General features: G+C 46.1%; 1 protein-coding gene across 2 annotated transcripts in view; it reads left to right on the top strand.

Annotated features, from left to right (window-relative positions):
• SQOR (sulfide quinone oxidoreductase) overlaps positions 1 to 23,437 on the top strand; it is a 60,866-nt gene extending 37,429 nt beyond the window's left edge. For both annotated transcript variants that reach the window (XM_062205839.1, XM_062205840.1), the window contains 7 exons: positions 3,763 to 3,816; positions 6,842 to 7,036; positions 9,175 to 9,384; positions 15,509 to 15,692; positions 20,989 to 21,056; positions 21,682 to 21,860; positions 23,137 to 23,437. In XM_062205839.1, coding sequence (XP_062061823.1) covers positions 3,763 to 3,816; positions 6,842 to 7,036; positions 9,175 to 9,384; positions 15,509 to 15,692; positions 20,989 to 21,056; positions 21,682 to 21,860; positions 23,137 to 23,194 — 948 coding nt within the window. In that variant the 3' untranslated portion in view covers positions 23,195 to 23,437. The remainder of the gene's footprint in view (positions 1 to 3,762; positions 3,817 to 6,841; positions 7,037 to 9,174; positions 9,385 to 15,508; positions 15,693 to 20,988; positions 21,057 to 21,681; positions 21,861 to 23,136) is intronic.
• The last annotated feature ends 469 nt before the right edge of the window (positions 23,438 to 23,906 follow it).

A 23,906-nucleotide genomic window follows, 5' to 3' on the forward strand; every position in this document is an offset into this window, starting at 1 on the left:
GTTTCTGTGATGCACTTTACCTCCTTGGCATAGGCCCTGGCTGGACCAGACACTTTCCTCCCTCCCTCCCTCCTTCCCTCCCTTCCTTTCTCTCTCTCTCTCTTTCTTTCTTTCTGATTTATTTATTTATTTGAAAGGCAGAGTTGCAGAGAGGCAGAGGCAGAGAGAGAGAGAAAGAGGGAGAGAGAAAGAGAGGTTTTCCATCCACTGGTTCACTCCCCAATTGGCCACAAAGGCCGGAGCTAGGCCTATCTGAAGCCTGGAGTCAGGAGCTTCTTCCGAGTCTCCCACGTGGGTATAGGGCCCAAGGACTTGGGCCATCGTCTACTGCTTTCCCAGGCCATCTCAGAGAGCTGGATCAGAAGAGGAGCAGCTGGGACTCGAAGTGGTGCCCATATGGGGACTGCAGGTGGTAGCCTTACCCGCTACACCACAGCGCCGGCCCCAAGGTTCTAAATTTATAGCATGTGCCAACACAGCCTTTTTCAGATGGTGCAAAATTCATCAACATTCTTTAGCAAATATTATTTAGTGTACCAAATCACTGATTTTTGGTTGACGCTTTCCTGTCCTACTCACTGGGTGAGACTGGGCTGAAGGCATTGCGGAAATCCAGATGTCGTGTGTGTCTGACTCTTCCTTGGATCCTGGGTCTGTGTGGGATGTGTCTCACAGGGCTTGGGGACTGGCTCTTGCTCCTTCTCCGCACTTAACCTAGTCTTATTTGCTGCGTTGTTCCTTCTGCCTAACTGGCTTCTAATTTCCTCAAATATCCCTGCTTCTTTCTTACCCCAGGACATTTGCAAATGCTACTCCTTCCACCCCTGGCAAACTCTACTCATCTTTAACTTAGAAAACACCTTCAGGGAAGCCTTTCCTTATCTCGCAGACTAGGTCATGTTCCCCTTTGCTATGTGATCATAGCTTTCTGTGATTTAGTAATTATTTCTGTAATTATCTAGTAATATCTGTCTGAGTCTCTAGACTGAGTTCCTGGAAGGCAGGAACCGTGTCTTGTTCATCATTGTATGCCCAGGGCTTAGCACACTATCTGGTGCATAAAAGGTACTCAGTTAATATTTGTGAGCAGGTGTGTCTATGTTTGTTCATCTGCAAAATGGGAGTAATGATAATAGTCACCTTACTGGCTTGTTGTGTTAATTGAGTGGAAACATGTAAAGTGCTTACATAGTGTGAATGCTTAAGAAGTGTTGTTGTTATTTTTAAAGGAATACATGTAGTAAAAAGAAAAGCAAATATTTGTCGGATGTCCACTATGGACCAGTGTGGATCATCTGTGGACTAGTATTGGTACTCTTTCTTTTTTAAGTTATTATGAGACATCTACTTAGCAGAGGAGCCTAGAATTTTTCAAGGGGTTAACAGCGAGTATACTGAAATTGATTGTGGCAGGATGTACCCCTCCGACCACCTTATAAGAGGACAGGAGTTGCCCATTTTCAGGCATCTGGAGAAGCCTGCACTGTTCTCTGTAGTTGCTCAAAAGTCTTGTTTGTCTACAAGTGTTTTGCAATTCCTTAGGGTGTAGGCCACCTGGCCTGGAAACTTGAACTCATTCAAAAGACTTGAGGCTTTCTATTTCTCCTGCTATCTAACATTTATTCTTCCTTGATGACTTCCCAGCCTTCTCCACCCCCCTCAGCGGAAGTTTGTCTGTTCCTAGTCCCTAGGAATAACCAGTATCATGCACTTATAAAACCATCAAAGCATGGTTTCTTGTTGACAGTTCACACCTTTCACCTATTGATCGTCACACCCAGACCCCAGGCTAGCCCTCATCTTACCTGCCTTGGTGACCCAACATGGTTCAATTAGACACTAATAGATCTATTTTCCTACAGACCAAAGACTTCCAAGGCGCCAGCTCTCTGTGCATAGGCAAAGCATACAGATGAAGATGTTTATGTCATGTATCCACTTTGATAAATTGTGGTTTTCATAATCATCCATCCATCCAAGCATCTAATGAACATTACCGAGTTCCTCATTTTGATACAGTGACTTGGCTAGGTTCTAAGAATATGAGGAATAAGGCATAACCTTTATCCTGCATATAACATGACAAATGCTGTAAAGCCCCTTGCCTACTGGACTAAGGGAGGGGACTGTAGCAAGGGTGACTGAGTCATGGGCAGGCCTTGCCGTGGTGCCCTCGGAGCTCAGGTTCCTGGATTCCAGGGCAGGACCTCTTCAGCAGCTTGTTCCCTGTGACTCCCCAGCTGGAGCCGTGCAGTGTTTCTCTTCCACTGGGACTCGCTCAGCTTGCTTTGCTCTGCTTTTGCATTTAGTACAAGATTGTGACAATCATCTCCTGTTTCTCTTAGCTGGGCTCCTGAGTTTCATTGGAATCATTCTGTGCCTCCAGTTTTCTAGGCAAGTTCTTGTACTTCACACACTTCCTTCTGAACACTTTCTGGCTTCAACGTGTCTTCCTCCTGCTCCTAAACCCACGTTTCCTGCATGATATATATTTTTAAAGATTTATTTTATTTATTTGAAAGAGTTACAGAGAGAGGTAGAGACAGAGAGAGAGGTCTTCCATCCACTGGCTCACTCCCCAGATGGCCACAATGGCTGGAGCTGCGCCAATCTGAAACCAGGAGCCAGGAGCCAGGAGCTTCTTCCCAGGTCTCCCATGCAGGTGCAGGCTTGTACTGCTATCCCAGGCCATAGCAGAGAGCTGGATCGGAAGAGGAGCAGCTGGGACTAGAACTGGCACCCATATGGGATGCCGGCACTTCAGGCCAGAGCTTTAACCCGCTGCACCACAGCGCCAGCCCCCTCCTGCATAATATTTGAGAATGCTTTTGTCTTCAGCAAGAAGACACAATATTTGTATTCCGGGGTCGGCGCTGTTGCATAGTGGGTAAAGCTGCCACCTTCAGTGCCGGCATCCCATATGGGTGCTAGTTCGAGTCCTGGCTGTTCTACTTCCAACCCAGCTCTCTGCTATGGCCTGGGAAAGCAGTAGAAGATGGCCCACGTCGTTGGGCCCCTGCACCCATGTGGGAGACCCAGAAGAAGCTCCTGGCTTCAGATTGGCACAGCTCCGGCCGTTGCAGCCACTTAGGGAGTGAACCAGCAGATGGAAGACCTTTCTCTCTCTGCCTCTCCTATCTCTATGTAACTCAGATTTTCAAATAAATAAATAAATCTAAAAAAATTGTATTTCAAGAGGGCCATTTATACAGATTATTAAGACAGATCAGGTACAAAATATTGCTCCCTTTTTGGTGATCCTCTAAAGAATAATTTCCCAATTATGATATTGGTCGAATCCATATTACAGGATAGGTAGTCTTGGAATTCATATATTACCCCATAGGTTTTCAAGAAATTTGATTTTATTTTAAGATTAAAGTCCATTCTCCCATCTCTCCATATGAAAACGTCTTAACACGATCAGTGCATGGATAATTGTGGCTTCTTGGTTGTCATTCTCCACTGTGTAAACGTATTGGAGTCCCAGGTGTGCAGGGATCAGGCAGGTTACATGGTATTTGTGGAGCACTGAGGTGTGAGGTAGTAAGGAATGTGGGACAGGATGGCAAACTGGAGCCTTCATTCCTGCATGCCTGCCCTGCCTTCCCCCTTCCGCCCTCCACCCTCCACCCTCCGCCCCAAGACATTCACATTAATGTATGGAAACCTGGTGGTGACCATGCACATCTGGGGCCCAAGTCGGCCCTTGGGTTGCTGCTTTTGGTTCCTGGTGTAAAATAACATCTTTTTGTGTTGCAGATCTCCTACAAATACCTTATTATTGCTCTTGGAATCCAGCTGGACTATGAGAAGGTACTCTTTTAAGTGAATGGTTTCTATATCACACTGACCTAGTTATGTCAAGATTAAATACTGTAGTTCATTGGTTTATATCAATTTGGACAAGAAAGAGGTTCTAAGAAATCCTCTTCTAGTTTTGTTTCTTAGTGATCCTTTTATGATTTTAAAAAGTCTTCTCTAAGATATTGTCAAGGATAACAATATGATCTAGCTTTAAGCCTAATCAAAATTCATCATGTTCATCCCCTAATGGTAATTCTTGCAAAACAACAGCCTTTCCCACACTTATGAGAAACCTGCCTTTCTATGCGGGACTGAGTTGTATGTATTAAATATTAAATTTTCCTTTGGAATTAAGATTTATATGATTAATTCTTTATTAAAAATATTTATTTGAGAGGCAGAGAGACATATAGACAAAGAGAGAGCTTTCATCCACTGGTTTTTTTCTTCAAATGCTTGCAACCCCAGGACTGGGCTGGATCCAAGCTACGATCCAGGAACTCAACCCAGGTCTCCCACATGGGAGGCAGGAACCCAGCTGCTTGAGTCATCACTGCTGCCTCCCAGGGTCTGCATCAGCAGGAAGCTGACGGCAGGAACTGAGCAGGCATTGAACCCAGTCACTCTGATGTGGGATGTGGTGTCTTAATCTCTAGGCTAAATGCCTGCCCCTAGATTTTGAATTTTTACATAGAATTTAAGGGTAGAGCATCAGCCATTGGTTCCTCAGATCCTGGAAGGCAGTCTGGGCCTTGTTAAGTTGAGGCTGCAATTTTTTTTTTTTTTGTATGAAGTGATCACGCAATACAAAGACTCATCTAGGCATCTTTCCTGGCGCTCATTCTTCCTGTTCCCCTGCTGTCTGTCTCTGTCTGCTTCAAAGCACCAGGGAAGCGACTCTGGTGGACGAGGAATCATAAACCTCCTTCATGACACAGGCTTCTTCAGACTAGAGACAAATAACGAAGGTGATGCAAGATCAACTGTTTGTTTATCTCTTGTATAGTGATTTTTGCTTTGGGTACCAGGAGCTATGGTGGTCCGAGGGGAAGACCCCTCCTGTGGGTGGTTGTGGGTCTGATTCTGTGAAATTCTGGGCAGATTTCTCAGCCTTGCTCTGTTTCAGTTTGCTCATCTGTTCTATGGGTTAATACTTCCCTACCTCCTTCGGAGGTGTGCAGTGAATATCCAATATTAGCATAGATACATTGAAAACATTAAAACACCAGGTGGTTAGTAATAATAATAATAATAATAATAATAAGTACTATGATTGAGGCTGCTAATATTACTGCTATCTAATAGGTCTGATAAGTAACAAAGGAATAATTTTTTTTAGTATTGAGTGTGGAAGAATAACAAACCCAGGCCTGTGATGGAGGAGGTCACAGGACTGTTTCTTTGAGACCCAAGGGGTGGGTATTTAGAGTTACTCAGAAGGTAACCTGGAGGATGACCTGGAGATTTCAGCCCATTTTTGAGGATCCAGTCCTCCTCATTTTGATGACTATTTTTCTTCCTTTTCACTTATTTATTATTTGAGAAGCAAACAGAGAGCTACTGTCTGCTGGTTGATTCCCCAGATGCTCGGGGTCTGGGAACTCAGTCCGAGTCTCCCATGTGGGTGGCAAGGACCCAGCTACCTGAGCCATCACATGCTGTCTTCCAGGGTCTGCATTAGCAGGAAGCTGCAATCAGGAGTGGAGCCAGGGCTTGAACCCAGGCACTCTGACACGGGATGCAGGTGTCCCAAGTGGTGTCTTAACAGCTGTGCCAGACCCCCGCCCCATGACTGTTTCTTGGTGGTTGACATTGACCCTGCTTTTGCTCAGAACTGGTATCTTGAACTCGATTTGTGATCTCTTCGTTGCATTCTGTGAACCTTCTCACATTTACGATAAGCGTCCAGTTACTCTCATTGGCAGCAATAAACTCATATTGAAGGGGCACTTACCATGTGCACCAGTCATCTTCCTAAGCCATTTACATCAGGGTCTCTCTCACTCCTGACAACAACTCCATGAAGCAGATACTTTTATCCCCATTTTACAAATGACGAATATAATCTCGTCCCCCGGGTTCATCAGAATCACCCAGAGGGCTTGCTAAAACACAGATTGTGTCGGTCTAGTGTCCAAGACAGACCGAGTTGTCCAAATGCCGTATCTGAGAGCCAGGGTTCGAGACCTGGCTCCACCTTTGATTCCAGCTTCCAGCTGATGCAGACCCTGGCAGGCAGTGGGGATGGCTCAAGTAACTGGGTTCCTCCCACCTATGGGTGAGCCCTGGATTGAGTTCCCAGCTTCCAGCTTCAGCCCCAGCCAGGAGCCAGTGCAGACACTTGGAGAGTGAAGTAGCATATGGGAGCTCTGTCTCTGGTTCTCAATTAAATACATAAAACAAACACCGATGATGGGCCTTCCCCACGGATTGTGGCTCAGCAGATCTAGGGGGCCTGATTTTAATTAAGTGGCCAGTTGGTGCTGCTGGTCTGGAGACCACACTTAGAGATGCACTGGCTTAGCAATGTTAGGTATTTTATTCAGTGTCACAATACAGGTGAGAAGAACAGGTGGGAATCAAGCCAGGTGTGTAGGAGTCCGAAGTTCACGATTTTAATCACTGCCTCCACTGCTTCTCCTGCGTTTGACCTGGTGCAACTTGTAAAAAGGCAATTTCAGTTTGCTGTTATCGATAGCATAAAATGGCTCTTGATCCTGCCTTTCTCTTCTTCCCCGTGAGGCAACTGGTTCTTCTAAAAGAATCTTGTCTCACTATTGTATTCAAACTATAGTGTCAAGGCCAGGGAGGCGGAGGGGCCCCCCTGGGCTGAGCCCTTTTTGCAGTTAGACAGGCACTACAGTCCAAGCTCAGAGCCCTCACTCACCTGCCTGCACCACACATGTAAGTGCCGGGGAGGGGGTAAGACTAATAGTGGGATATTTAAAAGTTTGTAGAATTAATTAGCAAAGAACAAGGACTCTGAAGACTTTTGTGCCTTTGTTCAACAATTTCTTTGTGTGCTTTGTTGTAGATTAAAGGCCTGCCTGAGGGCTTTGCTCATCCCAAAATAGGGTCGAACTACTCAGTGAAGACCGTGGAGAAGACGTGGAAGGCCCTGCAGGACTTCAAGGAGGGCAACGCCATCTTTACCTTCCCAAACACGCCCGTGAAGTGTGCCGGAGCCCCTCAGAAGATCATGTATTTATCGGAGGCCTATTTCAGGAAGGTGTGCCTCCTTCCCAGGGACAGAGAGGCAGGGCCTGGCAGTGCAGTCAGTGACTGCTGGCATTTAATTGTTAGCCCTGTCCTAAACCCTTTTTGTAATGTCTACAGCTTTATTGCATGGGTATAAAACTGTACAGCTGGAAGTTTATAAAATAGAAAAAAGGAGGAAGTCACTTGGGATCCAATTGCTTTAACCAAGCTGCTGTCATCAATTTGACATGTCCTTACAGATTTTTCCCTACAGACTTCTTAAAAAACATGGCTGCAATCATACTGGATCTACCCACTTGGAAATGTTGCATGTTATTAAGTAGTCTTTGAAATATACTTAAAGTTATTTATCTGAGAGGCAGAGAGAGAGAGAGAGAGAGCAAGAGAGCTCCCATTCGCTGGTTCACTCCTCAAATGTGTGCCTTGAAGCTGGGAGCTGGGAACCCCATCCAGATTTCCCATGTGGGCGGCAGGGACCCAACTACTTGAGCGCCACTGCTGCCTCCCAGAGTCCACATGGGCGGGAAACTTGAGTCAGGAGCCGAAGAAAGGACTCAAACCCAAGCACTCTGATAAGGCTCGCGTCTTAACTGGTGTCTCAGCCAGTGTGCCGAACGCTCGCCCTGTTTCATGCTTCTTAACGTGTATGGGTCTAGAGATCATTTAACGAGTTCCCTATATAGTTTGAGAATTAGTTGTGAGTTGTTCATTTTTATTCATAATAACATCTTCAACAGCTTCCATGCCAAGGTTATGAATATTTTCTGGCTCTTTTAATGCAAATACAGTAGGCAAAAATGCCAATTTAAAATTCACTCAGGGAGAGCATGTATTTGGGGCAGTGGTTGGGATATCAGAGGGCCTAGGTTTGAGTCTCAGCTCTGCTTCTGTTTCCAGATGTCTATTGATGCATACCCCGGGAAGTGACAGGTGATGACCCAATTATTTGGGTCCCTGCCACCTATCTGGGGGATGTGGATTGAGTTCCAGGCACCTGGCTTTGGCCTGGCCCAGCCCGGGCCATTACAGGCATTTGGGGGAGTGAACCAGCAGATGGAAAATCTTTCTGTCTCTCTGCCTTTCAAATAAAATGAAAATAAGTAAGCATTTTAAAAAATTATAAAGACACAAATAATATCCACATGGAACTTCAAACCTTTGTGGAAAGGGATTTTGGGCAGGGGAGGCGTTCTGAGTTTCCACCACCCTCCGTAGAAGAGCAGGTGTCTGTGGCTCAAGGATACTGGCGTGAGGTCAGGAGGGAAGCTGTCCCTGCCCTCTGTGCCCTCGTCCGACTTGAGACACTGGCAGAGTACAGAGCAGCCTGTGACTGTAAAGGGACAGGTGGGCGGAGGACGGGGAAGATGGACCGTGGCACTGTTGCATGTGTGCTTGGAACCCAGCCCCAGGCCAGGCCACTCCCTGACTTCTGTAAACTGCAACAGCCCAGTGGGGTGGGCAATTAAGGGACAGTCCTGGCAGCTGCTTCTGGGTCCAGGAAAGTTCAATGTGGTCTGTAAGGGGCTGCTGCAACCTTTGGAGGTTCGTACCCACCTGACTGCTTCCAGTGGTCAGGTCCAGGTAAGTGAGTCCCGAAAGGAGCTGAACAAAGGGAATGTAAGACAGCAGCTGTTTCTTCCCTCTGGAGAATTCCCTTTGCTTAACTCTTTTCTGCTACGTCTTGCATGGCCCAAGAGGGAGCTTTTCTTTCAAGGTGAGTGCAGAGGCATCTGGGAGAGTCCTAGCCTCTCTGAGATGTGTGAATAGTACCAAGGGGCTTTGCTTTGTTCATTGCTCTTCCCTCAGCAAATAGAGCAGCATCTGGCCAGTTCTGGGACTTCATTAAATGTTTACTGAGTGAACAAATCAGAAAAGTATGAATAAACAAGCTGTATTCTAGCTTTACTTGGACTTGACCTTCGCCTCTAGCTCTCAGTCAAGCAGTGCCCACTCAAGTGTGTACTCAGTTGCTGTTTCATGGGCAGATAAGAATGAGACGGTGAATTGGTCCACGCCTCACCCCACCAGGGTAAAGCGATGGAGAACTGGGCAAGGTCTCTCCTGAGAGTTTTAATTCTTGTCTAGATTTTAAAAAAAGATGACTGGAGTGATCCTTTGGTGTTGTTTTTCTTCTTTCCTTTTTCTTAGACAGGGAAGCGATCCAAGGCCAATATCATTTTCAACACCTCTCTTGGAACAATTTTCGGGGTTAAGAAGTATGCAGAAGCCCTGGAGGAGATCATCCAAGAGAGGAACCTAACCGTTAACTACAAGCAAAACCTCATCGAAGTCCGGGCCGATAAACAAGAGGCTGTTTTTGAGAACCTGGACAAACCTGGGGAAACCCAAGTGTTTTCAGTGAGTGGCAAGTTTAAACTGTCAGTGTTAAAGTGTTTGCAGAGCTGGGCCATGGATGCAGGCGGCGCTGTGGCTCCCATCTGCCCATCCTCCCCATGTCCTGCGCTGCGGAAGGCTGCAAAAGGAGCATCTTAGGGCAGCGACAGGGCAGGGATGTGGACCAAAATGTAAGGAGGAGAGGGCTGTAAGAGGCTGTGTCAGGGAGGTGAGGAGGGTCTACCTACTGGTGTCAAGTGGATTTTTTGTTGGTGCTGTTTTGGTACTGACTCACTGGAAGCAGCCAAAAATTCCACAAATTTGGCTACTGCCTAGGCAGTTAAGGGAGCACTTTCTCCAATGCGGGATCTGGGTGATTGTCTCAATTTGTGGCACGTGAGAAACAGCTCTGCTTGTGAGCAGGAAGCAGCCCTGAGAGAAATTCAAGAATAATGAGCATGTTTTTCTCCTTTGGAAGAGGCTGTCTTTAAATCTTTCACCTGTGCATAAAAAATACACTGAAACATCCTTCTTTCTTTCTTTTTGACAGGCAGAGTCAGACAGTGAGAGAGACAGACAGAAAGGTCTTCCTTTCCATTGGTTCACCCCACAAATGGCTGCTACAGCGGGTGCTGTGCCGATCCAAAGCAAGGAGCCTCCTCCTGGTCTCCCATGGGGGCGCAGGGCCCAAGCACTTGGGCCATCCTCCACTGCACTCCCGGGCCACAGCAAAGAGCTGGCCTGGAAGAAGAGCAACCTGGACAGAACTCGGCGCCCCAACCGGGACTAGAACCCTGGGTGCTGGCGCCGCAGGCGGAGGATTAGCCTAGTGAGCCGCTGCGCCAGCCCCTTCTTTCTTTGAAAGGCAGAGAGAGCTAGAGCGAGTGTGTGAGAGAGAGAGAACGAGAGGACAGAGAGAGGTTAAGAGAGATTGAGAGAGCACTCCCATCCTCTGGTTCACTCCCCAGATGCCCATAACAGCCAAGGTTGGGAGAGGCTGAAGCCAGGAGCTCTTAATCCTTATCTCCCTTGAAGGTGGAGGGACCCAAGTACTTTAGCCATCACCTCCTGCCTCCCAGGGTGTACATTAGCAGGAAGGTAGAATTGGGAGCCAGAGCTAGGAACCAAACCCAAGCATTTAACCAGGGCATCAAGCGCCTGCCCCTTAAACATCCTCCTTGAAGGATCTGCCAGAGCTATCACGTTTCTTAAAAAGATCTTTCGTGGTGTGGACATGGCCTTTATGTGTACCCCCCCCCCCTTCCTCCCTTCCTTCTTTCTTTCCTCCCTCTTTCCCTCCCTCCCTCCCTTCCTCTCATCCTCCCATCCTTCCATCTTTCCTTCCATCCTGAAAAAGGCTGGGGCTGGGCTTTGGGGCCAGGCCAAATCCAGGAGCCTGGACTCCATCCGGGTCTCCCACATGGGTGACAGGGGCCCAAAGGCTCCAGCCATCTTCGGCTCCTTTCCCAGGCCCATTAGCAGAAGAGGAGCAGCTGGACCACTGCTCATCTGGAATGCTGGCATTGCTGGTGGCGGCTTAACTTGCTGTACCACAGTGCTGGCCCCCAGTGTGTCTCAGTTTCTTCTGTGAAGTGGGAATAGGACTTCTGTAGAGGTGTTCTGAGGATTGGGCACAGGAAGTAAGGCATCTGGAGAAGCAGCCATGGAAAAACACTGGCTTCCACTAATCAGGCGAGAGCCGTTAGCCATGAGGAAGCTTCCATGTGCACACTTCAGTCACTCAACATTTCTCGCGGAATGAAGGGCTCCATAAAAAGGAAGTTTGAGGTGAACCAAAGATTAGTGTTCTAAACACCCAGACTTCAGGTTTTAAACTTTTTATTTCAAGCTAAAATTCTGAAATTCCTTGCATACATCTTTCTTTCCTTAAATGGAGTGCATTGAATATCATTCCAAATGCTACTGATGGTTCACGGTCATAATTTGTTTTTTAAAGATTTGTTTATTTATTTTAAAGAATTACAGAGAGAGAGACAGGCAGATAGAGAGAGGCAGAGACAGATCTTCTATCCACTGATTCCCTCCCTAAATGGCCACAATGGCTGCAGCTGAGCTGATCTGAAGCCAGGAGCCAGGAGCTTCTTCTGGATCTCCCACGCAGGTGCAGGGGCCTAATGACTTGGGCCAACTTCTACTGCTATCCCAGGCCATAGCAGTGAGCTGGATCAGAAGAGAAGCCGCCGAGACAAGAACCAGCGCCCATATGAGATGCTGGTGCTTTAGGCTAGGGTATTAACCCGCTGTAACACAGTGCCGGCCCCATAGATATTGCATTTAATTGTGATATCTCTTTAGCCTCCTTTGATCTGGGATGTTTCCACAGCCTTTGTCTTCTATGATACTGACATTTTATAATAATACAGCCTTTCTCCCACCCCTCCCCCCCCTTTTGGGCTATACTTTTCAGACTGGAACATTACACAAGCAATGCGGTGTCCTTCGTGGGTGTCACATTTACAAGCACACAGTATTCATTGTCCCTTCACTGATGATGTAATTTTGATCACAAGATATGGTCCAATTTTTCCATTGAATAATTGTTACTATTTTTCTCTCTTCTTGCTAACAAAAGTCTGTAGTAGAAGGCATGTTAAGACCATGCAAAGACTTTACTCATAAAAGTCTTCCTCTAGTATTAGCATCCATGGATGATTGTTGCCTAATCTAATTTTATATCACATTGGTTATAAAATGATCATTTTCTAACTTTAGCATTCCCTCCACATTTGCCAGTAGGCTCTTGGCCTTCCTTCTCTCTTAATTAATTCCTGCTATGAAATTAGGAATTCCTATTTTCCCCCACTGGCTTATCACTCATTATTGTCTTCTTTTTAAGATTTATTTTTTATTTATTTGAAAGTCAGAGTTATGCAGAGAGAGGGAGAGGTCTTCCATCCGCTGGTTCACTCCCCAGTTGGCCACAATGGCCGCAGCTGAGCTGATCCAAAGCCAAGAGCCAGGATTTTCTTCCGGGTCTCCCACACCGGTGCAGGGGTCCAAGGACTTGGGCCATCCTTTACTGCTCTCCCAGGCCATAGCAGAGAGCTGGATCAGAAATGGAGCAGCCAGGACTCAAACTGGCACCCATATGGGATGCTGGCACTGCAGGCGATGGCTTTACCCACTACACCACAGTGCCGACCCCATCATTACTGTCTTTATTTTAGTGTTCACATTGGCCCAGATTTGGTCAGTTGGAGCCCCTCCCTATGGGCTTGTGTGTCCCTGGGACATGCTCCATCATCTTTTTGAGCACTTTCTTACTTTCTGGTGTCACAGAATGTCCCAGGCCCTGGTATCTACCTGCTCCAGTTCAGGGTCATTGTTTTGAACAGCTCTTATATAGTGATGCTCACCAGGGCTACTTATCACTTTGTTCTTTGTTTTCATTTGTGTCCTTTGTGTAGTTTTCCTTTTTCCTGGTACTGGGCAGTTGTAAGTGACTTTGGAAGGTCTCTCCAGCTGAGCTCCTTTAAATTGCTGGTCCTGATTTTTTATTGTCTAGAAAATGAGAGAGCCAAACTTGTTAAATTTTATGTAAAGTAAAAGCGAATGGGTGATGAGGGAGGGCACAAAGCATACTTTGATGAGCCAGAGTGTATGAGGTTGAGTGCACGAGCTTAACTTTGTTATTTGGTCTTTTTTTTTTTACTTTCACTCTCAGCTCTGCCCTGCTTAGTTCAATGTGTAGGGACTTGGGTAAAAGGGCTTCTGAATGGTTCGGAAAGAAAGAAGATATTTGTTTCTTGTTTGAAATATAGGATTTCATTATTATAGGTTATTATAGGTCATATAGTCTTTCAATTTCACTTTTAAAATCTGAATTTCATAAGAGTCTGTCTGCCCAAAGGCTTTTGAATAGTAGCTTTCAATCCTGACTGCCTGGGATCCCCTGAGGGAGCTTTAAAATATTTGCTGATGCCTGTTTCTCACCCCAGAGATTTTGATTAATTGGCCTGGGGATGGGAGGTTTCCAGAATCCCCCTAATGATTGTAATATTTAGCCAAGATTGAGAACAACTGCTATAAAAAATTAAATGTGTTCAGGTCTACAATCTTGAATCCTTAACAGAGAGCTTGTAACTGATCAGGTCTTAAAAATCTAAACTTGCGGCCAGCGCCACGGCTCACTAGGTTAATCCTCCGCCTGCAGCACCAGCACCCCAGGTTCTAGTCCCGGTTGGGGTGCTGGATTCTGTCTTGGTTGCTCCTCTTCCAGGCCAGCTCTCTGCTGTGGCCCGGGAGTGCAGTGGAGGATGGCCCAAGTACTTGGGCCCTGCACTTGCATGGGAAACCAGGAGACCTGGCTCCTGCCTTCCGATCGGCGCGGCGCGGCGTGCTGGTCACAGTGCACCAGCCTCAGCGGCCATTGGGGAGTGAACCAATGGAAAGGAAGACCTTTCTCTCTGTCTCTCTCTCTCACTGTTTAACTCTGCCTGTCAAAAAAAAAAAAAAAAAATCTAAGCTTGCTTCACATCCTAGGGTAGTAGGGACTTTGGACATTATGTAGTCCAGCGCATTTCTTTGTGGGTCAGCACATGCGCCCGTGAGGTGCAGTGGCCTGTCACCTAGCAGCATTTTTGTTTTCATTGTAAATGAACCGGGTTCTCAAGCCAGAGCTTCTAGGAACCTGATGCACAGGCTTTTGTTACAGTGCAGCTTTCTGCTCTTCACTGAGTCCTGCTAGTTTGGGATCTTAGGGTGATGGGACTCAAAGACCTACATTTTCTACAAGTCTCCCAAATGTTGCTTAAAAACACCAAAGTTGTAAAGCCACTGCTCTGAGTGGATTATTTGTGTTAATAAAGAGTAACCATATATAGTTGATGAAAATAAGTCATAGGTACAGAATATGCTCCAATTAACTGTTAATGTTAATTTTTAATACATCCATAAAGTAGACCCTAGTCTAGCTATGCATAGGATGTTAGCTCGGTGACTTTATGGTTCAGAAAATATTTTAACTTTCTTTCTAGAAAAGATGAATGTCATGCATGAGATTCAAGCACATGCATTAACTCCACCAGATAGAGGTGGACCTAGTAAGGTTTGGATTTCAGTTCAGAAAAGTAGCTCTGGCTGACTGCAAAAATGAAGATATAGCCTCAATGATAATTTGATGGATGATGTTTATTGGCTATTTCATCCATTATCTTACAGACAACAGACAGACTCAGGGCCTATGCCTCCAAAGAGCCATCCAAGATTATCCTCTAGAGGAGCACTAACCATGTGCATCACTCTTTCCTTAAGGTTTATTAAGCTTACAATGATCTGAGAATTGGAATACATATCAGTCACCTTCCTAATCCCACTGCCATTAGTGATTGCTGGCTTTGATTAGAGCATGGGCCTTCTTATGGAAGCCAGGGACTATTGGCTCTCATAGATTTGTTAATGTTTTTACCCTAATGAAATGTTATATGAACAACTAAATAAACTAAAAAACTGTACAAAAATCACATACACAGACAAAGTTAAGTGTGCCAGCAACAATGATTAGGATGGGTCAGTGTAGTATTACCAAGGGTAACCTTGATACAGGTGTTTGGAAAAAGAAACCCACCCACTCTCTCTGCTCTGCTCAGTAAACCCAATGCTGAACCAACCTCTGTCCTCCAGGATGCCAACTAATATTTTTATCACTCCACTTTTCACTTTAAATTGGCAATTTGGTAATTTTATGTGTTTTGGGTGTTGACCCCTATTTGGGAATGATGCTCACTTCCCAGCTCCTAACATGGCCTTTCCAAGTTTCAGCTCCTTCCAGAGTAAACTGAAGTACAGGTTGACAGCCGAGGGTCAGGGACAGCATGACCGGAACACACCACCCCCTTGGTTTCAGTAATAACAGAAGTGCCATTAGGTTCCTTCAGGATATTAGTGAACTCTACTCCAACATCAGACTTCCGCACACCTTCTGCTGAAGGGATCATGTAGGGAGACCATGTCAGTGAGACAGGGGCTATTAGATTGTCGCTGTCCTATGCGGAAACATGTCAGACCTCGAAGAGGGTGTGGGTTGCTGTAAACACTAACTGAGCAATGCTGAGGAAGGTGGGGGAAGAGCTGTGCAGCTGTAGAAATAGTGAAAAAATGCAAATTTGGATGCTGTTCTCTCATGTAGTACGAAATGCTTCATGTCACACCACCTATGAGCTCGCCCGATGTCCTCAAGACGAGTCCTGTGGCTGATGCTGCTGGTTGGGTGGATGTGGATAAAGAAACTCTGCAGCACAAGAAGTACCCAAACGTGTTTGGGATCGGGGACTGCACCAACCTGCCCACGTCGAAGACCGCTGCTGCAGTTGGTGAGGCAACCTGTTCTGTTTCTTTCTGTGTTTTTTTTTTTTTTTTAAGATTTATTTTATTTATTTGAAAGACAGAGTTACAGAGAGAGGTAGAGACAGAGAGAGAGGTCTTCCAACCGCTGGTTCACTCCCCAGATGGCCTCAATGGCTGGAGCTGTACCGATCTGAAACCAGGATCCAGGAGCCAGGAGCTTCTTCCAGGTCTCCCACACAGGTGCAGGGGTCCAAGGACTTGGACCATCCTCCACTGCTATCCCAGGCCATAGCAGAGAGCTGGATCAGAAGAGGAGCAGCCAGGACTAGAACTGGTGCCCATATGGGATGCTGGTGCTTCAGGCCAGGGCGTTAATCTGCTGTACCACAGCGCTGGCTCCAACCTGTTCTGTTTCTCCCTCTCTCAAAGTGGTGTCCCACCAAGGCACCTTGATAACGAAAATCAAAGTTTGGCACACACAACATTCCACTAATGCTGGAAAAACTTTTGTGGCCTGAACATGACTTTGACCCGGCCAAGATAGAAACAAGTTGTCATTGAACCTGGTGTTGCAGGAAGAAGAAAGTATTTTTCATGTGTATTGCCCTAGGGCAGCATGAGCTTATCTGCCTTTTATAGGTCAGAAGGGCTGTTTTCAGGGAGGGAGCATTAGAGAGAGGGTATCACTTTTCCAGCTGCGTAAATTCGTTACTTCTCATACTGCCATACTTGGAGTGCTGGAATACTTTGCCTCTGACGCCAGGCAAGTTGGCTACTTTTCTTCTGCCTGAAACACCAGAGAGCTAGGGAAGCATTTGTTTCCCTGGAAAACACATGCAAGTCGATGAAAACTTGCAGACCAGAAAATTGTTCTGTTAAGACAAATACCGTGGAGCGTGCCCTGATTGGTACACGATGGAGGCCTCCGCCTGGAAAACTAAATTCTTCACCTCGATGTTCTGCACTAGCAGTGATGGGGAGAATTACCTTTTAGATTCTGTCCTTGCAGACAGGAACTGTCTTCTCTGGGTGCCATAAACCATGGGCTGCCTTGCTGATGGGAATGGTAGTGTTCTGTGTGAATTAGATGCCCGCAGAACTTGTTTTACTTTCGCAGACTCTTTCAACCTCAAGAAGGACTTTCTAAAGAAAAAGCATCACTGATGGTCTTTTTCATTATTACTAACAACTTTCTCCATTTTTTAATTTAAAAAATCTCATACTATGAAAGATTTGAAAGTACAATGAATACTTATATACCCTTTAGATATTAATCAGTTATTAATATTTTGTGACATTTGCTTAATCACTCTATATACATGTTTTGGGCTGAATTATTTCAAAGTAAGTTTGGATATCATGGTACGTGACCTTGAATCAGTGCTTCAGTCTGAAAGGACAGCCTCCTCCACAAGTGTAAGACCAATTATCACAACCAAGAAAGTTGCCATTATATAACAGAATAATCTCTTAATACAATTTAGCTCATGTTTATCCAGTTTTCCTACAGATGTCACTTGTAGCTTTTGTTTCCCCTTAAATCCACGTACTGTGTTTATTGTCATATCTGTTTGGCCTCCTTTAATCTATAACAGGTCTTTCTGATATTTAAAGAAATTTCTTTAAATTGGTATTTTTGAAGAGTACAGGCTGGTCATCTTCAAAATGTAGAATATCCTGGGACCAGCACTGTGGCCTAGTAGGCTAAGACTCTGCCTGTGGTGCCAGCATTGCATGTGGGCACCAGTTCTAGTCCTGGCTGTTCCTTTTCCAATCCAGCTCTCTGCTATGGCCTGGGAAAGCAGTGCAAGATGGCCCAAGTCCTTGAGTCCCTGACCCTTATAGGAGACCGGGAAGAAGTTCCTGGCTCCAGGCTTTGGATCAGCTCAGCTCTGGCCATTGTGGCCATCTGGGGAGTGAAGCTGTGGATGGAAGACCTCTCTCTCTCCCCCTCTCTTTTTCTGTAAGTCTACCTCTCAAGTAAATAGATAAAATCTTTATAAAAAATGTAGAATATCCTATAATTTAGGATTTATGGTTAGATTCAGAATGTGTTTTTTGGCCAGAATCTCCTTACCTCCCACTGTGGCACCTCAGGAGCCCATCATGTTAGCTTGTCTGGTATTTTTCTAAAAAAAAAAAAACTATTTATTTGAAAGGCTGAGAGAGAGAGAGAGAGAGAGAGAGAGAGAGAGAGAGAGAGAGAGAGATCTCCCATCTGCTGGTTTGTTCTCCAAATACTCAGCAACAGCCAATTCTGTGTCAGGCTGAACACATGAGCCAGGAGCTCAATCTAGGTTTCCCATGTGGGTGGGACCAACTGTGGGCCATTACCTGCTGCCTCCCAAGGTGGACATGAACTGGAATCTGGAATTGGGAGGGGAGCGGGACTCAAACCCTGGGTACTCTGCTACTGGATACAGGTGTCCCAAGTGGTATCTTAACCACGACTGCCAGATGCCAGCTCCAGTTTTGTCTTTGTGAAGCTAGATTTCATCCCTGGGTTAAGCATTGTCTGTTGTTAATCTTTTCCATTGTAAAAGTACCTTTCCTCCATGTAATTTGTAGATGGTCTGTGGGGTGATACTTTGAATTTATATTCAGTGCTGACTTTGTGTGGTAAAAATACCTGTGATATAAGACCCTGATTACCCTGTTTTTCAAACAAAACATTTTATCCAATGGTTCAAGTAGATAATATTGAATATGATTAAACAAAAAGTCTTGCTGCCAGTCCTACCTTCCATCTGCTCCGCTTCTGCATCGCCCCCAACCACACGGAGTGCTCCTGTCACAGGTGCCGTGTGTGTCGTACCATTCACGTGCTATTGGGCAGCCGATCCAGAGCTCACTGAATGAGTCAACTCTGCAGTCACATTTGGGTGTTCCCTGCCCATTTCTGTTCTAACAGTTCTTCAGTGAATGCTCTTCCTTGTCATTTCACACGTGTGAGTGACAGTCTCTTTGTTCTTCTCTGTAAGGTGCAAACAACAATCGTTCTAGCTTTCTCCAAAGAGGTCTGTGTCTCTCATTAGATTACCACCGCAGGTCCTCTTAGTATCCCCAGGCAATGCTGACACTCATTCCACAAATCCTTCCTTGGATTCACTTCCTTCCAGCTTCCTCCAGACCACTGTGCCATCTTGCTCAGTTGGATATTGCTTTCCTGGGACGAATGCCTTCCTCTACTTCTCTCTCTTCCAGGATTCTCCCTTAATTACTTTCAGCACAGCTAAGACTGGAGATGGCATTTAACAAAAGGAAGAGTTTGTCATCCAGGAAAAATATACCCAACTTGTGTATGCCTGTGGACTCAGAGCAAACACACACACACACACACATCCTGGGCATGGAGTGAGATTGCTCCCTGAGTCCACAGGTCTAACCTCTCTGCAGTGACTCCCTCTTTTAAAATTTCTAAAAAGATTTATTTATTTATTTGAAAGGCAGAGTTACAGAGAGGCAGAGGCAGAGAGAGAGACAGACAGAGACAGAGAACATCATCCATTGGTTCACTCCCCAAATGGCCACAACACTCAGGTCTGTCCGAGGATGTATCCAGGAGGCAGGAACTCCCTCCTGGTCTCCCAGATGGGTGGCAGGGGTCCAAGTACTTGGACCATTACCTGCTGCCTTCTCAGCAATAGCAAGGAGCTGGATCAGAAGTGGAGCAGCCAGGACTTGAAGCTGCACCCAGCTCTGGGATGCTGGTTTCACAAGCGGTGGTTTAATGTGCAGCACTGCACCACTGGCCCCTCACTGTATTTTTGACTTGAGTGTCGATGGATTACAACTCGTAGGCCAAATGTAACCCATGTCTTACTTTTATGCTGCTGTCTGGGTGGGCTTGAAAATTTATAATCAATTTGATGGTTGATCAGATGATAGTAATTCTTTCTCATCCTGAGAAAAATAATTCCATTCTCTCATTTGCAGATACATGTTACAACATATTATTATATTCTGAATTTTAGCAATAAGATTTTTCATGGAAAATCTGTTTCCTCTTTGTTTTATACTGTCTTGGTGGTTTTGTTTCTTGGCCTATGGGCTTGAAAGTTTCTGTTACAAAAAAATTTGGTGACCTCTGATTTGGGGAACCACAAAATAACTATTTTAATGAGCATTTTTATTTTATAACATGCAGGTAGCCATTCCTCCCTCCCTCCCTCCCTCCCTCCCTCCCTCCCTCCCTTCCTTCCTTTGTTTTAAGATTTATTTATTTACTTAAGAGGCAGAATTACAGAGAGAGGGAGAGACAGAGAGGCCTTCCATCCACTGGTTCACTCCTCAAATGGCTGCAGTGGCTGGAGTTGGGCTGATCTAAAGCCAGGAGCCAGGAGCTTCTTCTGGGTCTCCTATGTGGGTGCAGGGGCCCAAGTCCTTGGGCCATCTTCCACTGCTATCCCAGGCCTCAGCAGGGATGCTGGATTGGAAGTGGAGCAACCGGGACTCAAACCCATGTCCATATGGGATGCTGGCACTGCAGGCGAATGCTTAACCTACTAGCCACAGCGCCAGCCCCAGGTAGCCCATCTTTTCTCACATGTAAATCCAATATCTTCTATTTCTAGAGGCACAAATTGCTTCTGTCTTTAAAAAGGCAATTTTAATTTTTTAGAATAGAATCCAGACTGAGATTAGGAGATATTAAGGGGTTATTTCTAATATTTTTGGGAGTGAGCATGCTGTTATGTATGGTTAGAAAAATCCACACCTAACAGAGACACACAGAAACATCTACAGATGAACTGGTATGTCTGCTCTAAGGATACTTCAGAAAAAAAAATGGCCAGTGTGAGGGGCTGGATGAAACAAGAACCACAGGGTTTGCACATTTTCATAATAAAACAGATAGTCTCCCCACTGGTGTTGTCATAAAATGTGTGTGTGTGTATGTGGGGGCAGTCCAGTCCAGAGAAAAGGCCAGAGTTCTAACTGGCGATGGCTAGTAACTACAGATCTGCCCCGTGAACAGGGACACAGGCTATCCTGCATGGCTAGGGACCCCTGGACACACAGCCCTACCAGTTTGGAGGCAGCAACGCCCAAGAGGAGAGGGAGTAGAGTTGGGGTGGGGACATCCTTATAGCTCTGTGTAGAGTTGGCTGTTTAGTTTCAAACCATGGGGCTTGGCTGTACTGAGGAGAGCTCTCCAGTAGACAGAACTGCAGGCAGTAAGAGGAATTGTGTTCCAGTCACAATCTAAAGGGCTCAGGAATGGAATCTTCTTAACATACTTACGTTAAGGGTACTTACGTTTTAGTGTTTGTGGAAAACCTAGATGCATCTATATATCTAACTGAACTCTTTCTCCTATAGCTGCACAGTCGGGAATACTTGATCGAACAATTTCTCTGATAATGAAGAATCAAACACCAATGAAGAAGGTTTGTATGCCTTGGTGGAATCACTGTCTCAATTATCACTTTCCGTTCCATGTAAAAGTAGTGTTTTTCCACGATTTTGTCCCTTTGTTAATTAGTTTCCCCAATATAGTCACTTCAGTTTTTGCCTTTAGGACTATTCTGTGTTATAAAAATCTGTATTTTCACAGTACAAAAAATTAGTCTGTCTGGTGCCGTGGCTCAATAGGCTAATCCTCCACCTGCGGCGCCAGCACACCAGGTTCTAGTCCTGGTCGGGGTGCTGGATTCTGTCCCAGTTGCCCCTCTTCCAGGCCAGCTCTCTGCTGTGGCCCGGGAGTGCAGTGGAGGATGGCCCAGGTCCTTGGGCCCTGCACCCGCATGGGAGACCAGGAGAAGCACCTGGCTTCTGGCTTTGGATCAGCACGGTGCGCCGGCCGCAGCGGCCAATGAAGGGTGAACCAACGGCAAAGGAAGACTTTTCTCTCTGTCTCTCCCTCTCACTGTCCACTCTGCCTGTCAAAAAAAAAAATTAGAAATAAACAGAGAAGAAAAATAATTGCAGCCACTTCGAGCAAGTTGTAGATTCCCTGTCTGTATAGGACCATGAAAATAGCTCCTTCCAGCTCGATCTCATTTTGAATTTCAGTACGACGGCTACACGTCGTGTCCGCTGGTGACCGGCTACAACAGTGTGATTCTTGCCGAGTTTGACTACACAGCTCAGCCGCTGGAAACCTTCCCCTTTGATCAGAGCAAAGAGCGCCTTTCCATGTACCTCATGAAGGCTGACATGATGCCTTTCTTGTATTGGAACCTAATGCTCAGGTAGGTGCATCACCAGCTCTGGGGGTAGAGGGCTCGCTTTGTAATGTGCCACACCGGCCTGTGCAGGGTGAGTGTTCCAAGGAGACCTTCTGCCTTCCGGGGACATGGCCACCTGGAGCATGACTTGCTAGCAGCATCTGCCTTGTGTGCTGCTTCTTATGGATTAGCGATAGGAGCCCTCAAAGGATTCTGAAATCTCAGCAGACGCCGGAAAGAGGGCTGCCCTGGGTGAGGACAGCGGTCTGAGTGCACCTGCCACCTGCAGGGGAGGCAGCCTCTGTTCTTCATTGTTGGCAATGACCAAGCCTTCTGTCTTCGTGCTCACACTCTTTGCTGCCGGTTAAATAAGAAATATAATAATAATAGTCAGATAATATAGTAGTAGTAAATCACTTTCATATGTCAAGTACTTTCTCATCTACTACCTTCCTTTGTTTTTATTGTTATGGGAAAAAATGAAACAATGATAATCTTCAGAGTCACTCGTGTGTTTGAATCATGCCTCCATCACAGATTAGCTATGTGTCTTGGGACAATTTGTGTAATCTCTCTGTTTTCTTATCTTCAAAATGAAAGTAATGTTGCCTATCTTACAAATGGAGATGGATGAGATAACATATAGACAGGTACATAGTGAGCATTCAGTAGGTAAACAGGGTAAATAGAATTCAATACAACCTCTTCTTTCCATGAAACAGTGATCTCATTTGGTTCTTTGCAAACTCATACGAGGTGGGTGAGTCAGGATACCTGTACCGATGATCCCCAGCCAAGAATGGTTTTGTCCCTCTCCGCAGGGGACATCTGGCAGTATCTGCAGGCAACTTTGGTTGTCACAACTGCAGGACGCCACTGGCATCCAATGAGCAGAGGACAGGGCTGCAGCTAAACATCCTACAATGCACAGGGTGGCCTCCACAGCCAAGAGCCATGTGGTCCCAAATGTCAATAGGGTGAGGTTGAGAAACTCCGACCTGCATTTAGTGTACGAGTGAGTGGAAGCACAGATGCTGGCAGGTAGGTGTGACCGAGGCTTCCTCCAGGTGTGCTGAATTGGATCAACATAGCCAGATTCAGTGAGCCGGTGTCCAAGCCAGGACTGCCAGCAGGTCAGCCCCTCGTAGTCCTGGGATCTTTCTACTCCACCAGACAGATCGTACCTGATATGTTCATGAGCATGCTCTGTGAGCATCCTGGCTTCCCTTCCCCAGCATCCTGCTGGCTGAAGTCACTCCAGCTCTTTAGCTTCAATGATCTCTTCCTTTATTTCTTACAGGGGCTACTGGGGAGGACCGGCCTTTCTGCGGAAGTTATTCCACCTGGGTATGAGCTAAGGCTGGCTCAGGCCTTGCTCTCCTCGGATGGATGAAAGTCACAGTTACTGATGACCACGAGCAGCATGAAGGACTCAGGACCTAACCCTGTCAAAGGCGTCGTGCTGGATAATGGTGCCCGTGTGCCGACCTTTCCAGTATCTCTGAACAGCCACCATGTGGGCTGCCCCAGACGGTTTTTTTGAAATATGCAGATGAAAGAATAGACTTCTATTTTCTAAATAAAAGTGTGCCATTGATTGAGTCCTATGAGCGCCTTTTCTCTTGACTGGTAGGAATGAAAAGTGTTAGCACATGGGAGAAAAAGATGGTGCTGGCGGAATAGCTTACTTGTGATCTACTGTAAGTATTCCACTTAGAGCTGACATGATAGGGCCTATTTGGAGTCCCAGTGAAGGGTTACTCCAGAAACAGTGTTGTTTGGACACACTGTGCGGCGGTCCTCAGTGTGTGCTGCTTGGGGCTCCTGCTGCAAAAGCATGGAGGAGTCAGTCCAGCCATTGCCCTCCTCCCCCTACTGCCCTGTTTATGCTTAGCCCATGGCTGGACATGGTAGGCTCCTCGTGCTGGCTCGTTCCTGGGGGTATGGGATGCCTCTGCTGGGCAGCTCTGTCTCCTGGATTCCCCATCAGCTAGGCTGAAACTCTCCCAGGACCACGCTGAGTCAGAGGCTCTCCTACCTGATCTTCCTTCCCCTCCTCTGCTCTCTCCT

This window comes from Lepus europaeus, chromosome 11, assembly GCF_033115175.1.
Source record: "Lepus europaeus isolate LE1 chromosome 11, mLepTim1.pri, whole genome shotgun sequence".
Taxonomy (NCBI): domain Eukaryota; kingdom Metazoa; phylum Chordata; class Mammalia; order Lagomorpha; family Leporidae; genus Lepus; species Lepus europaeus.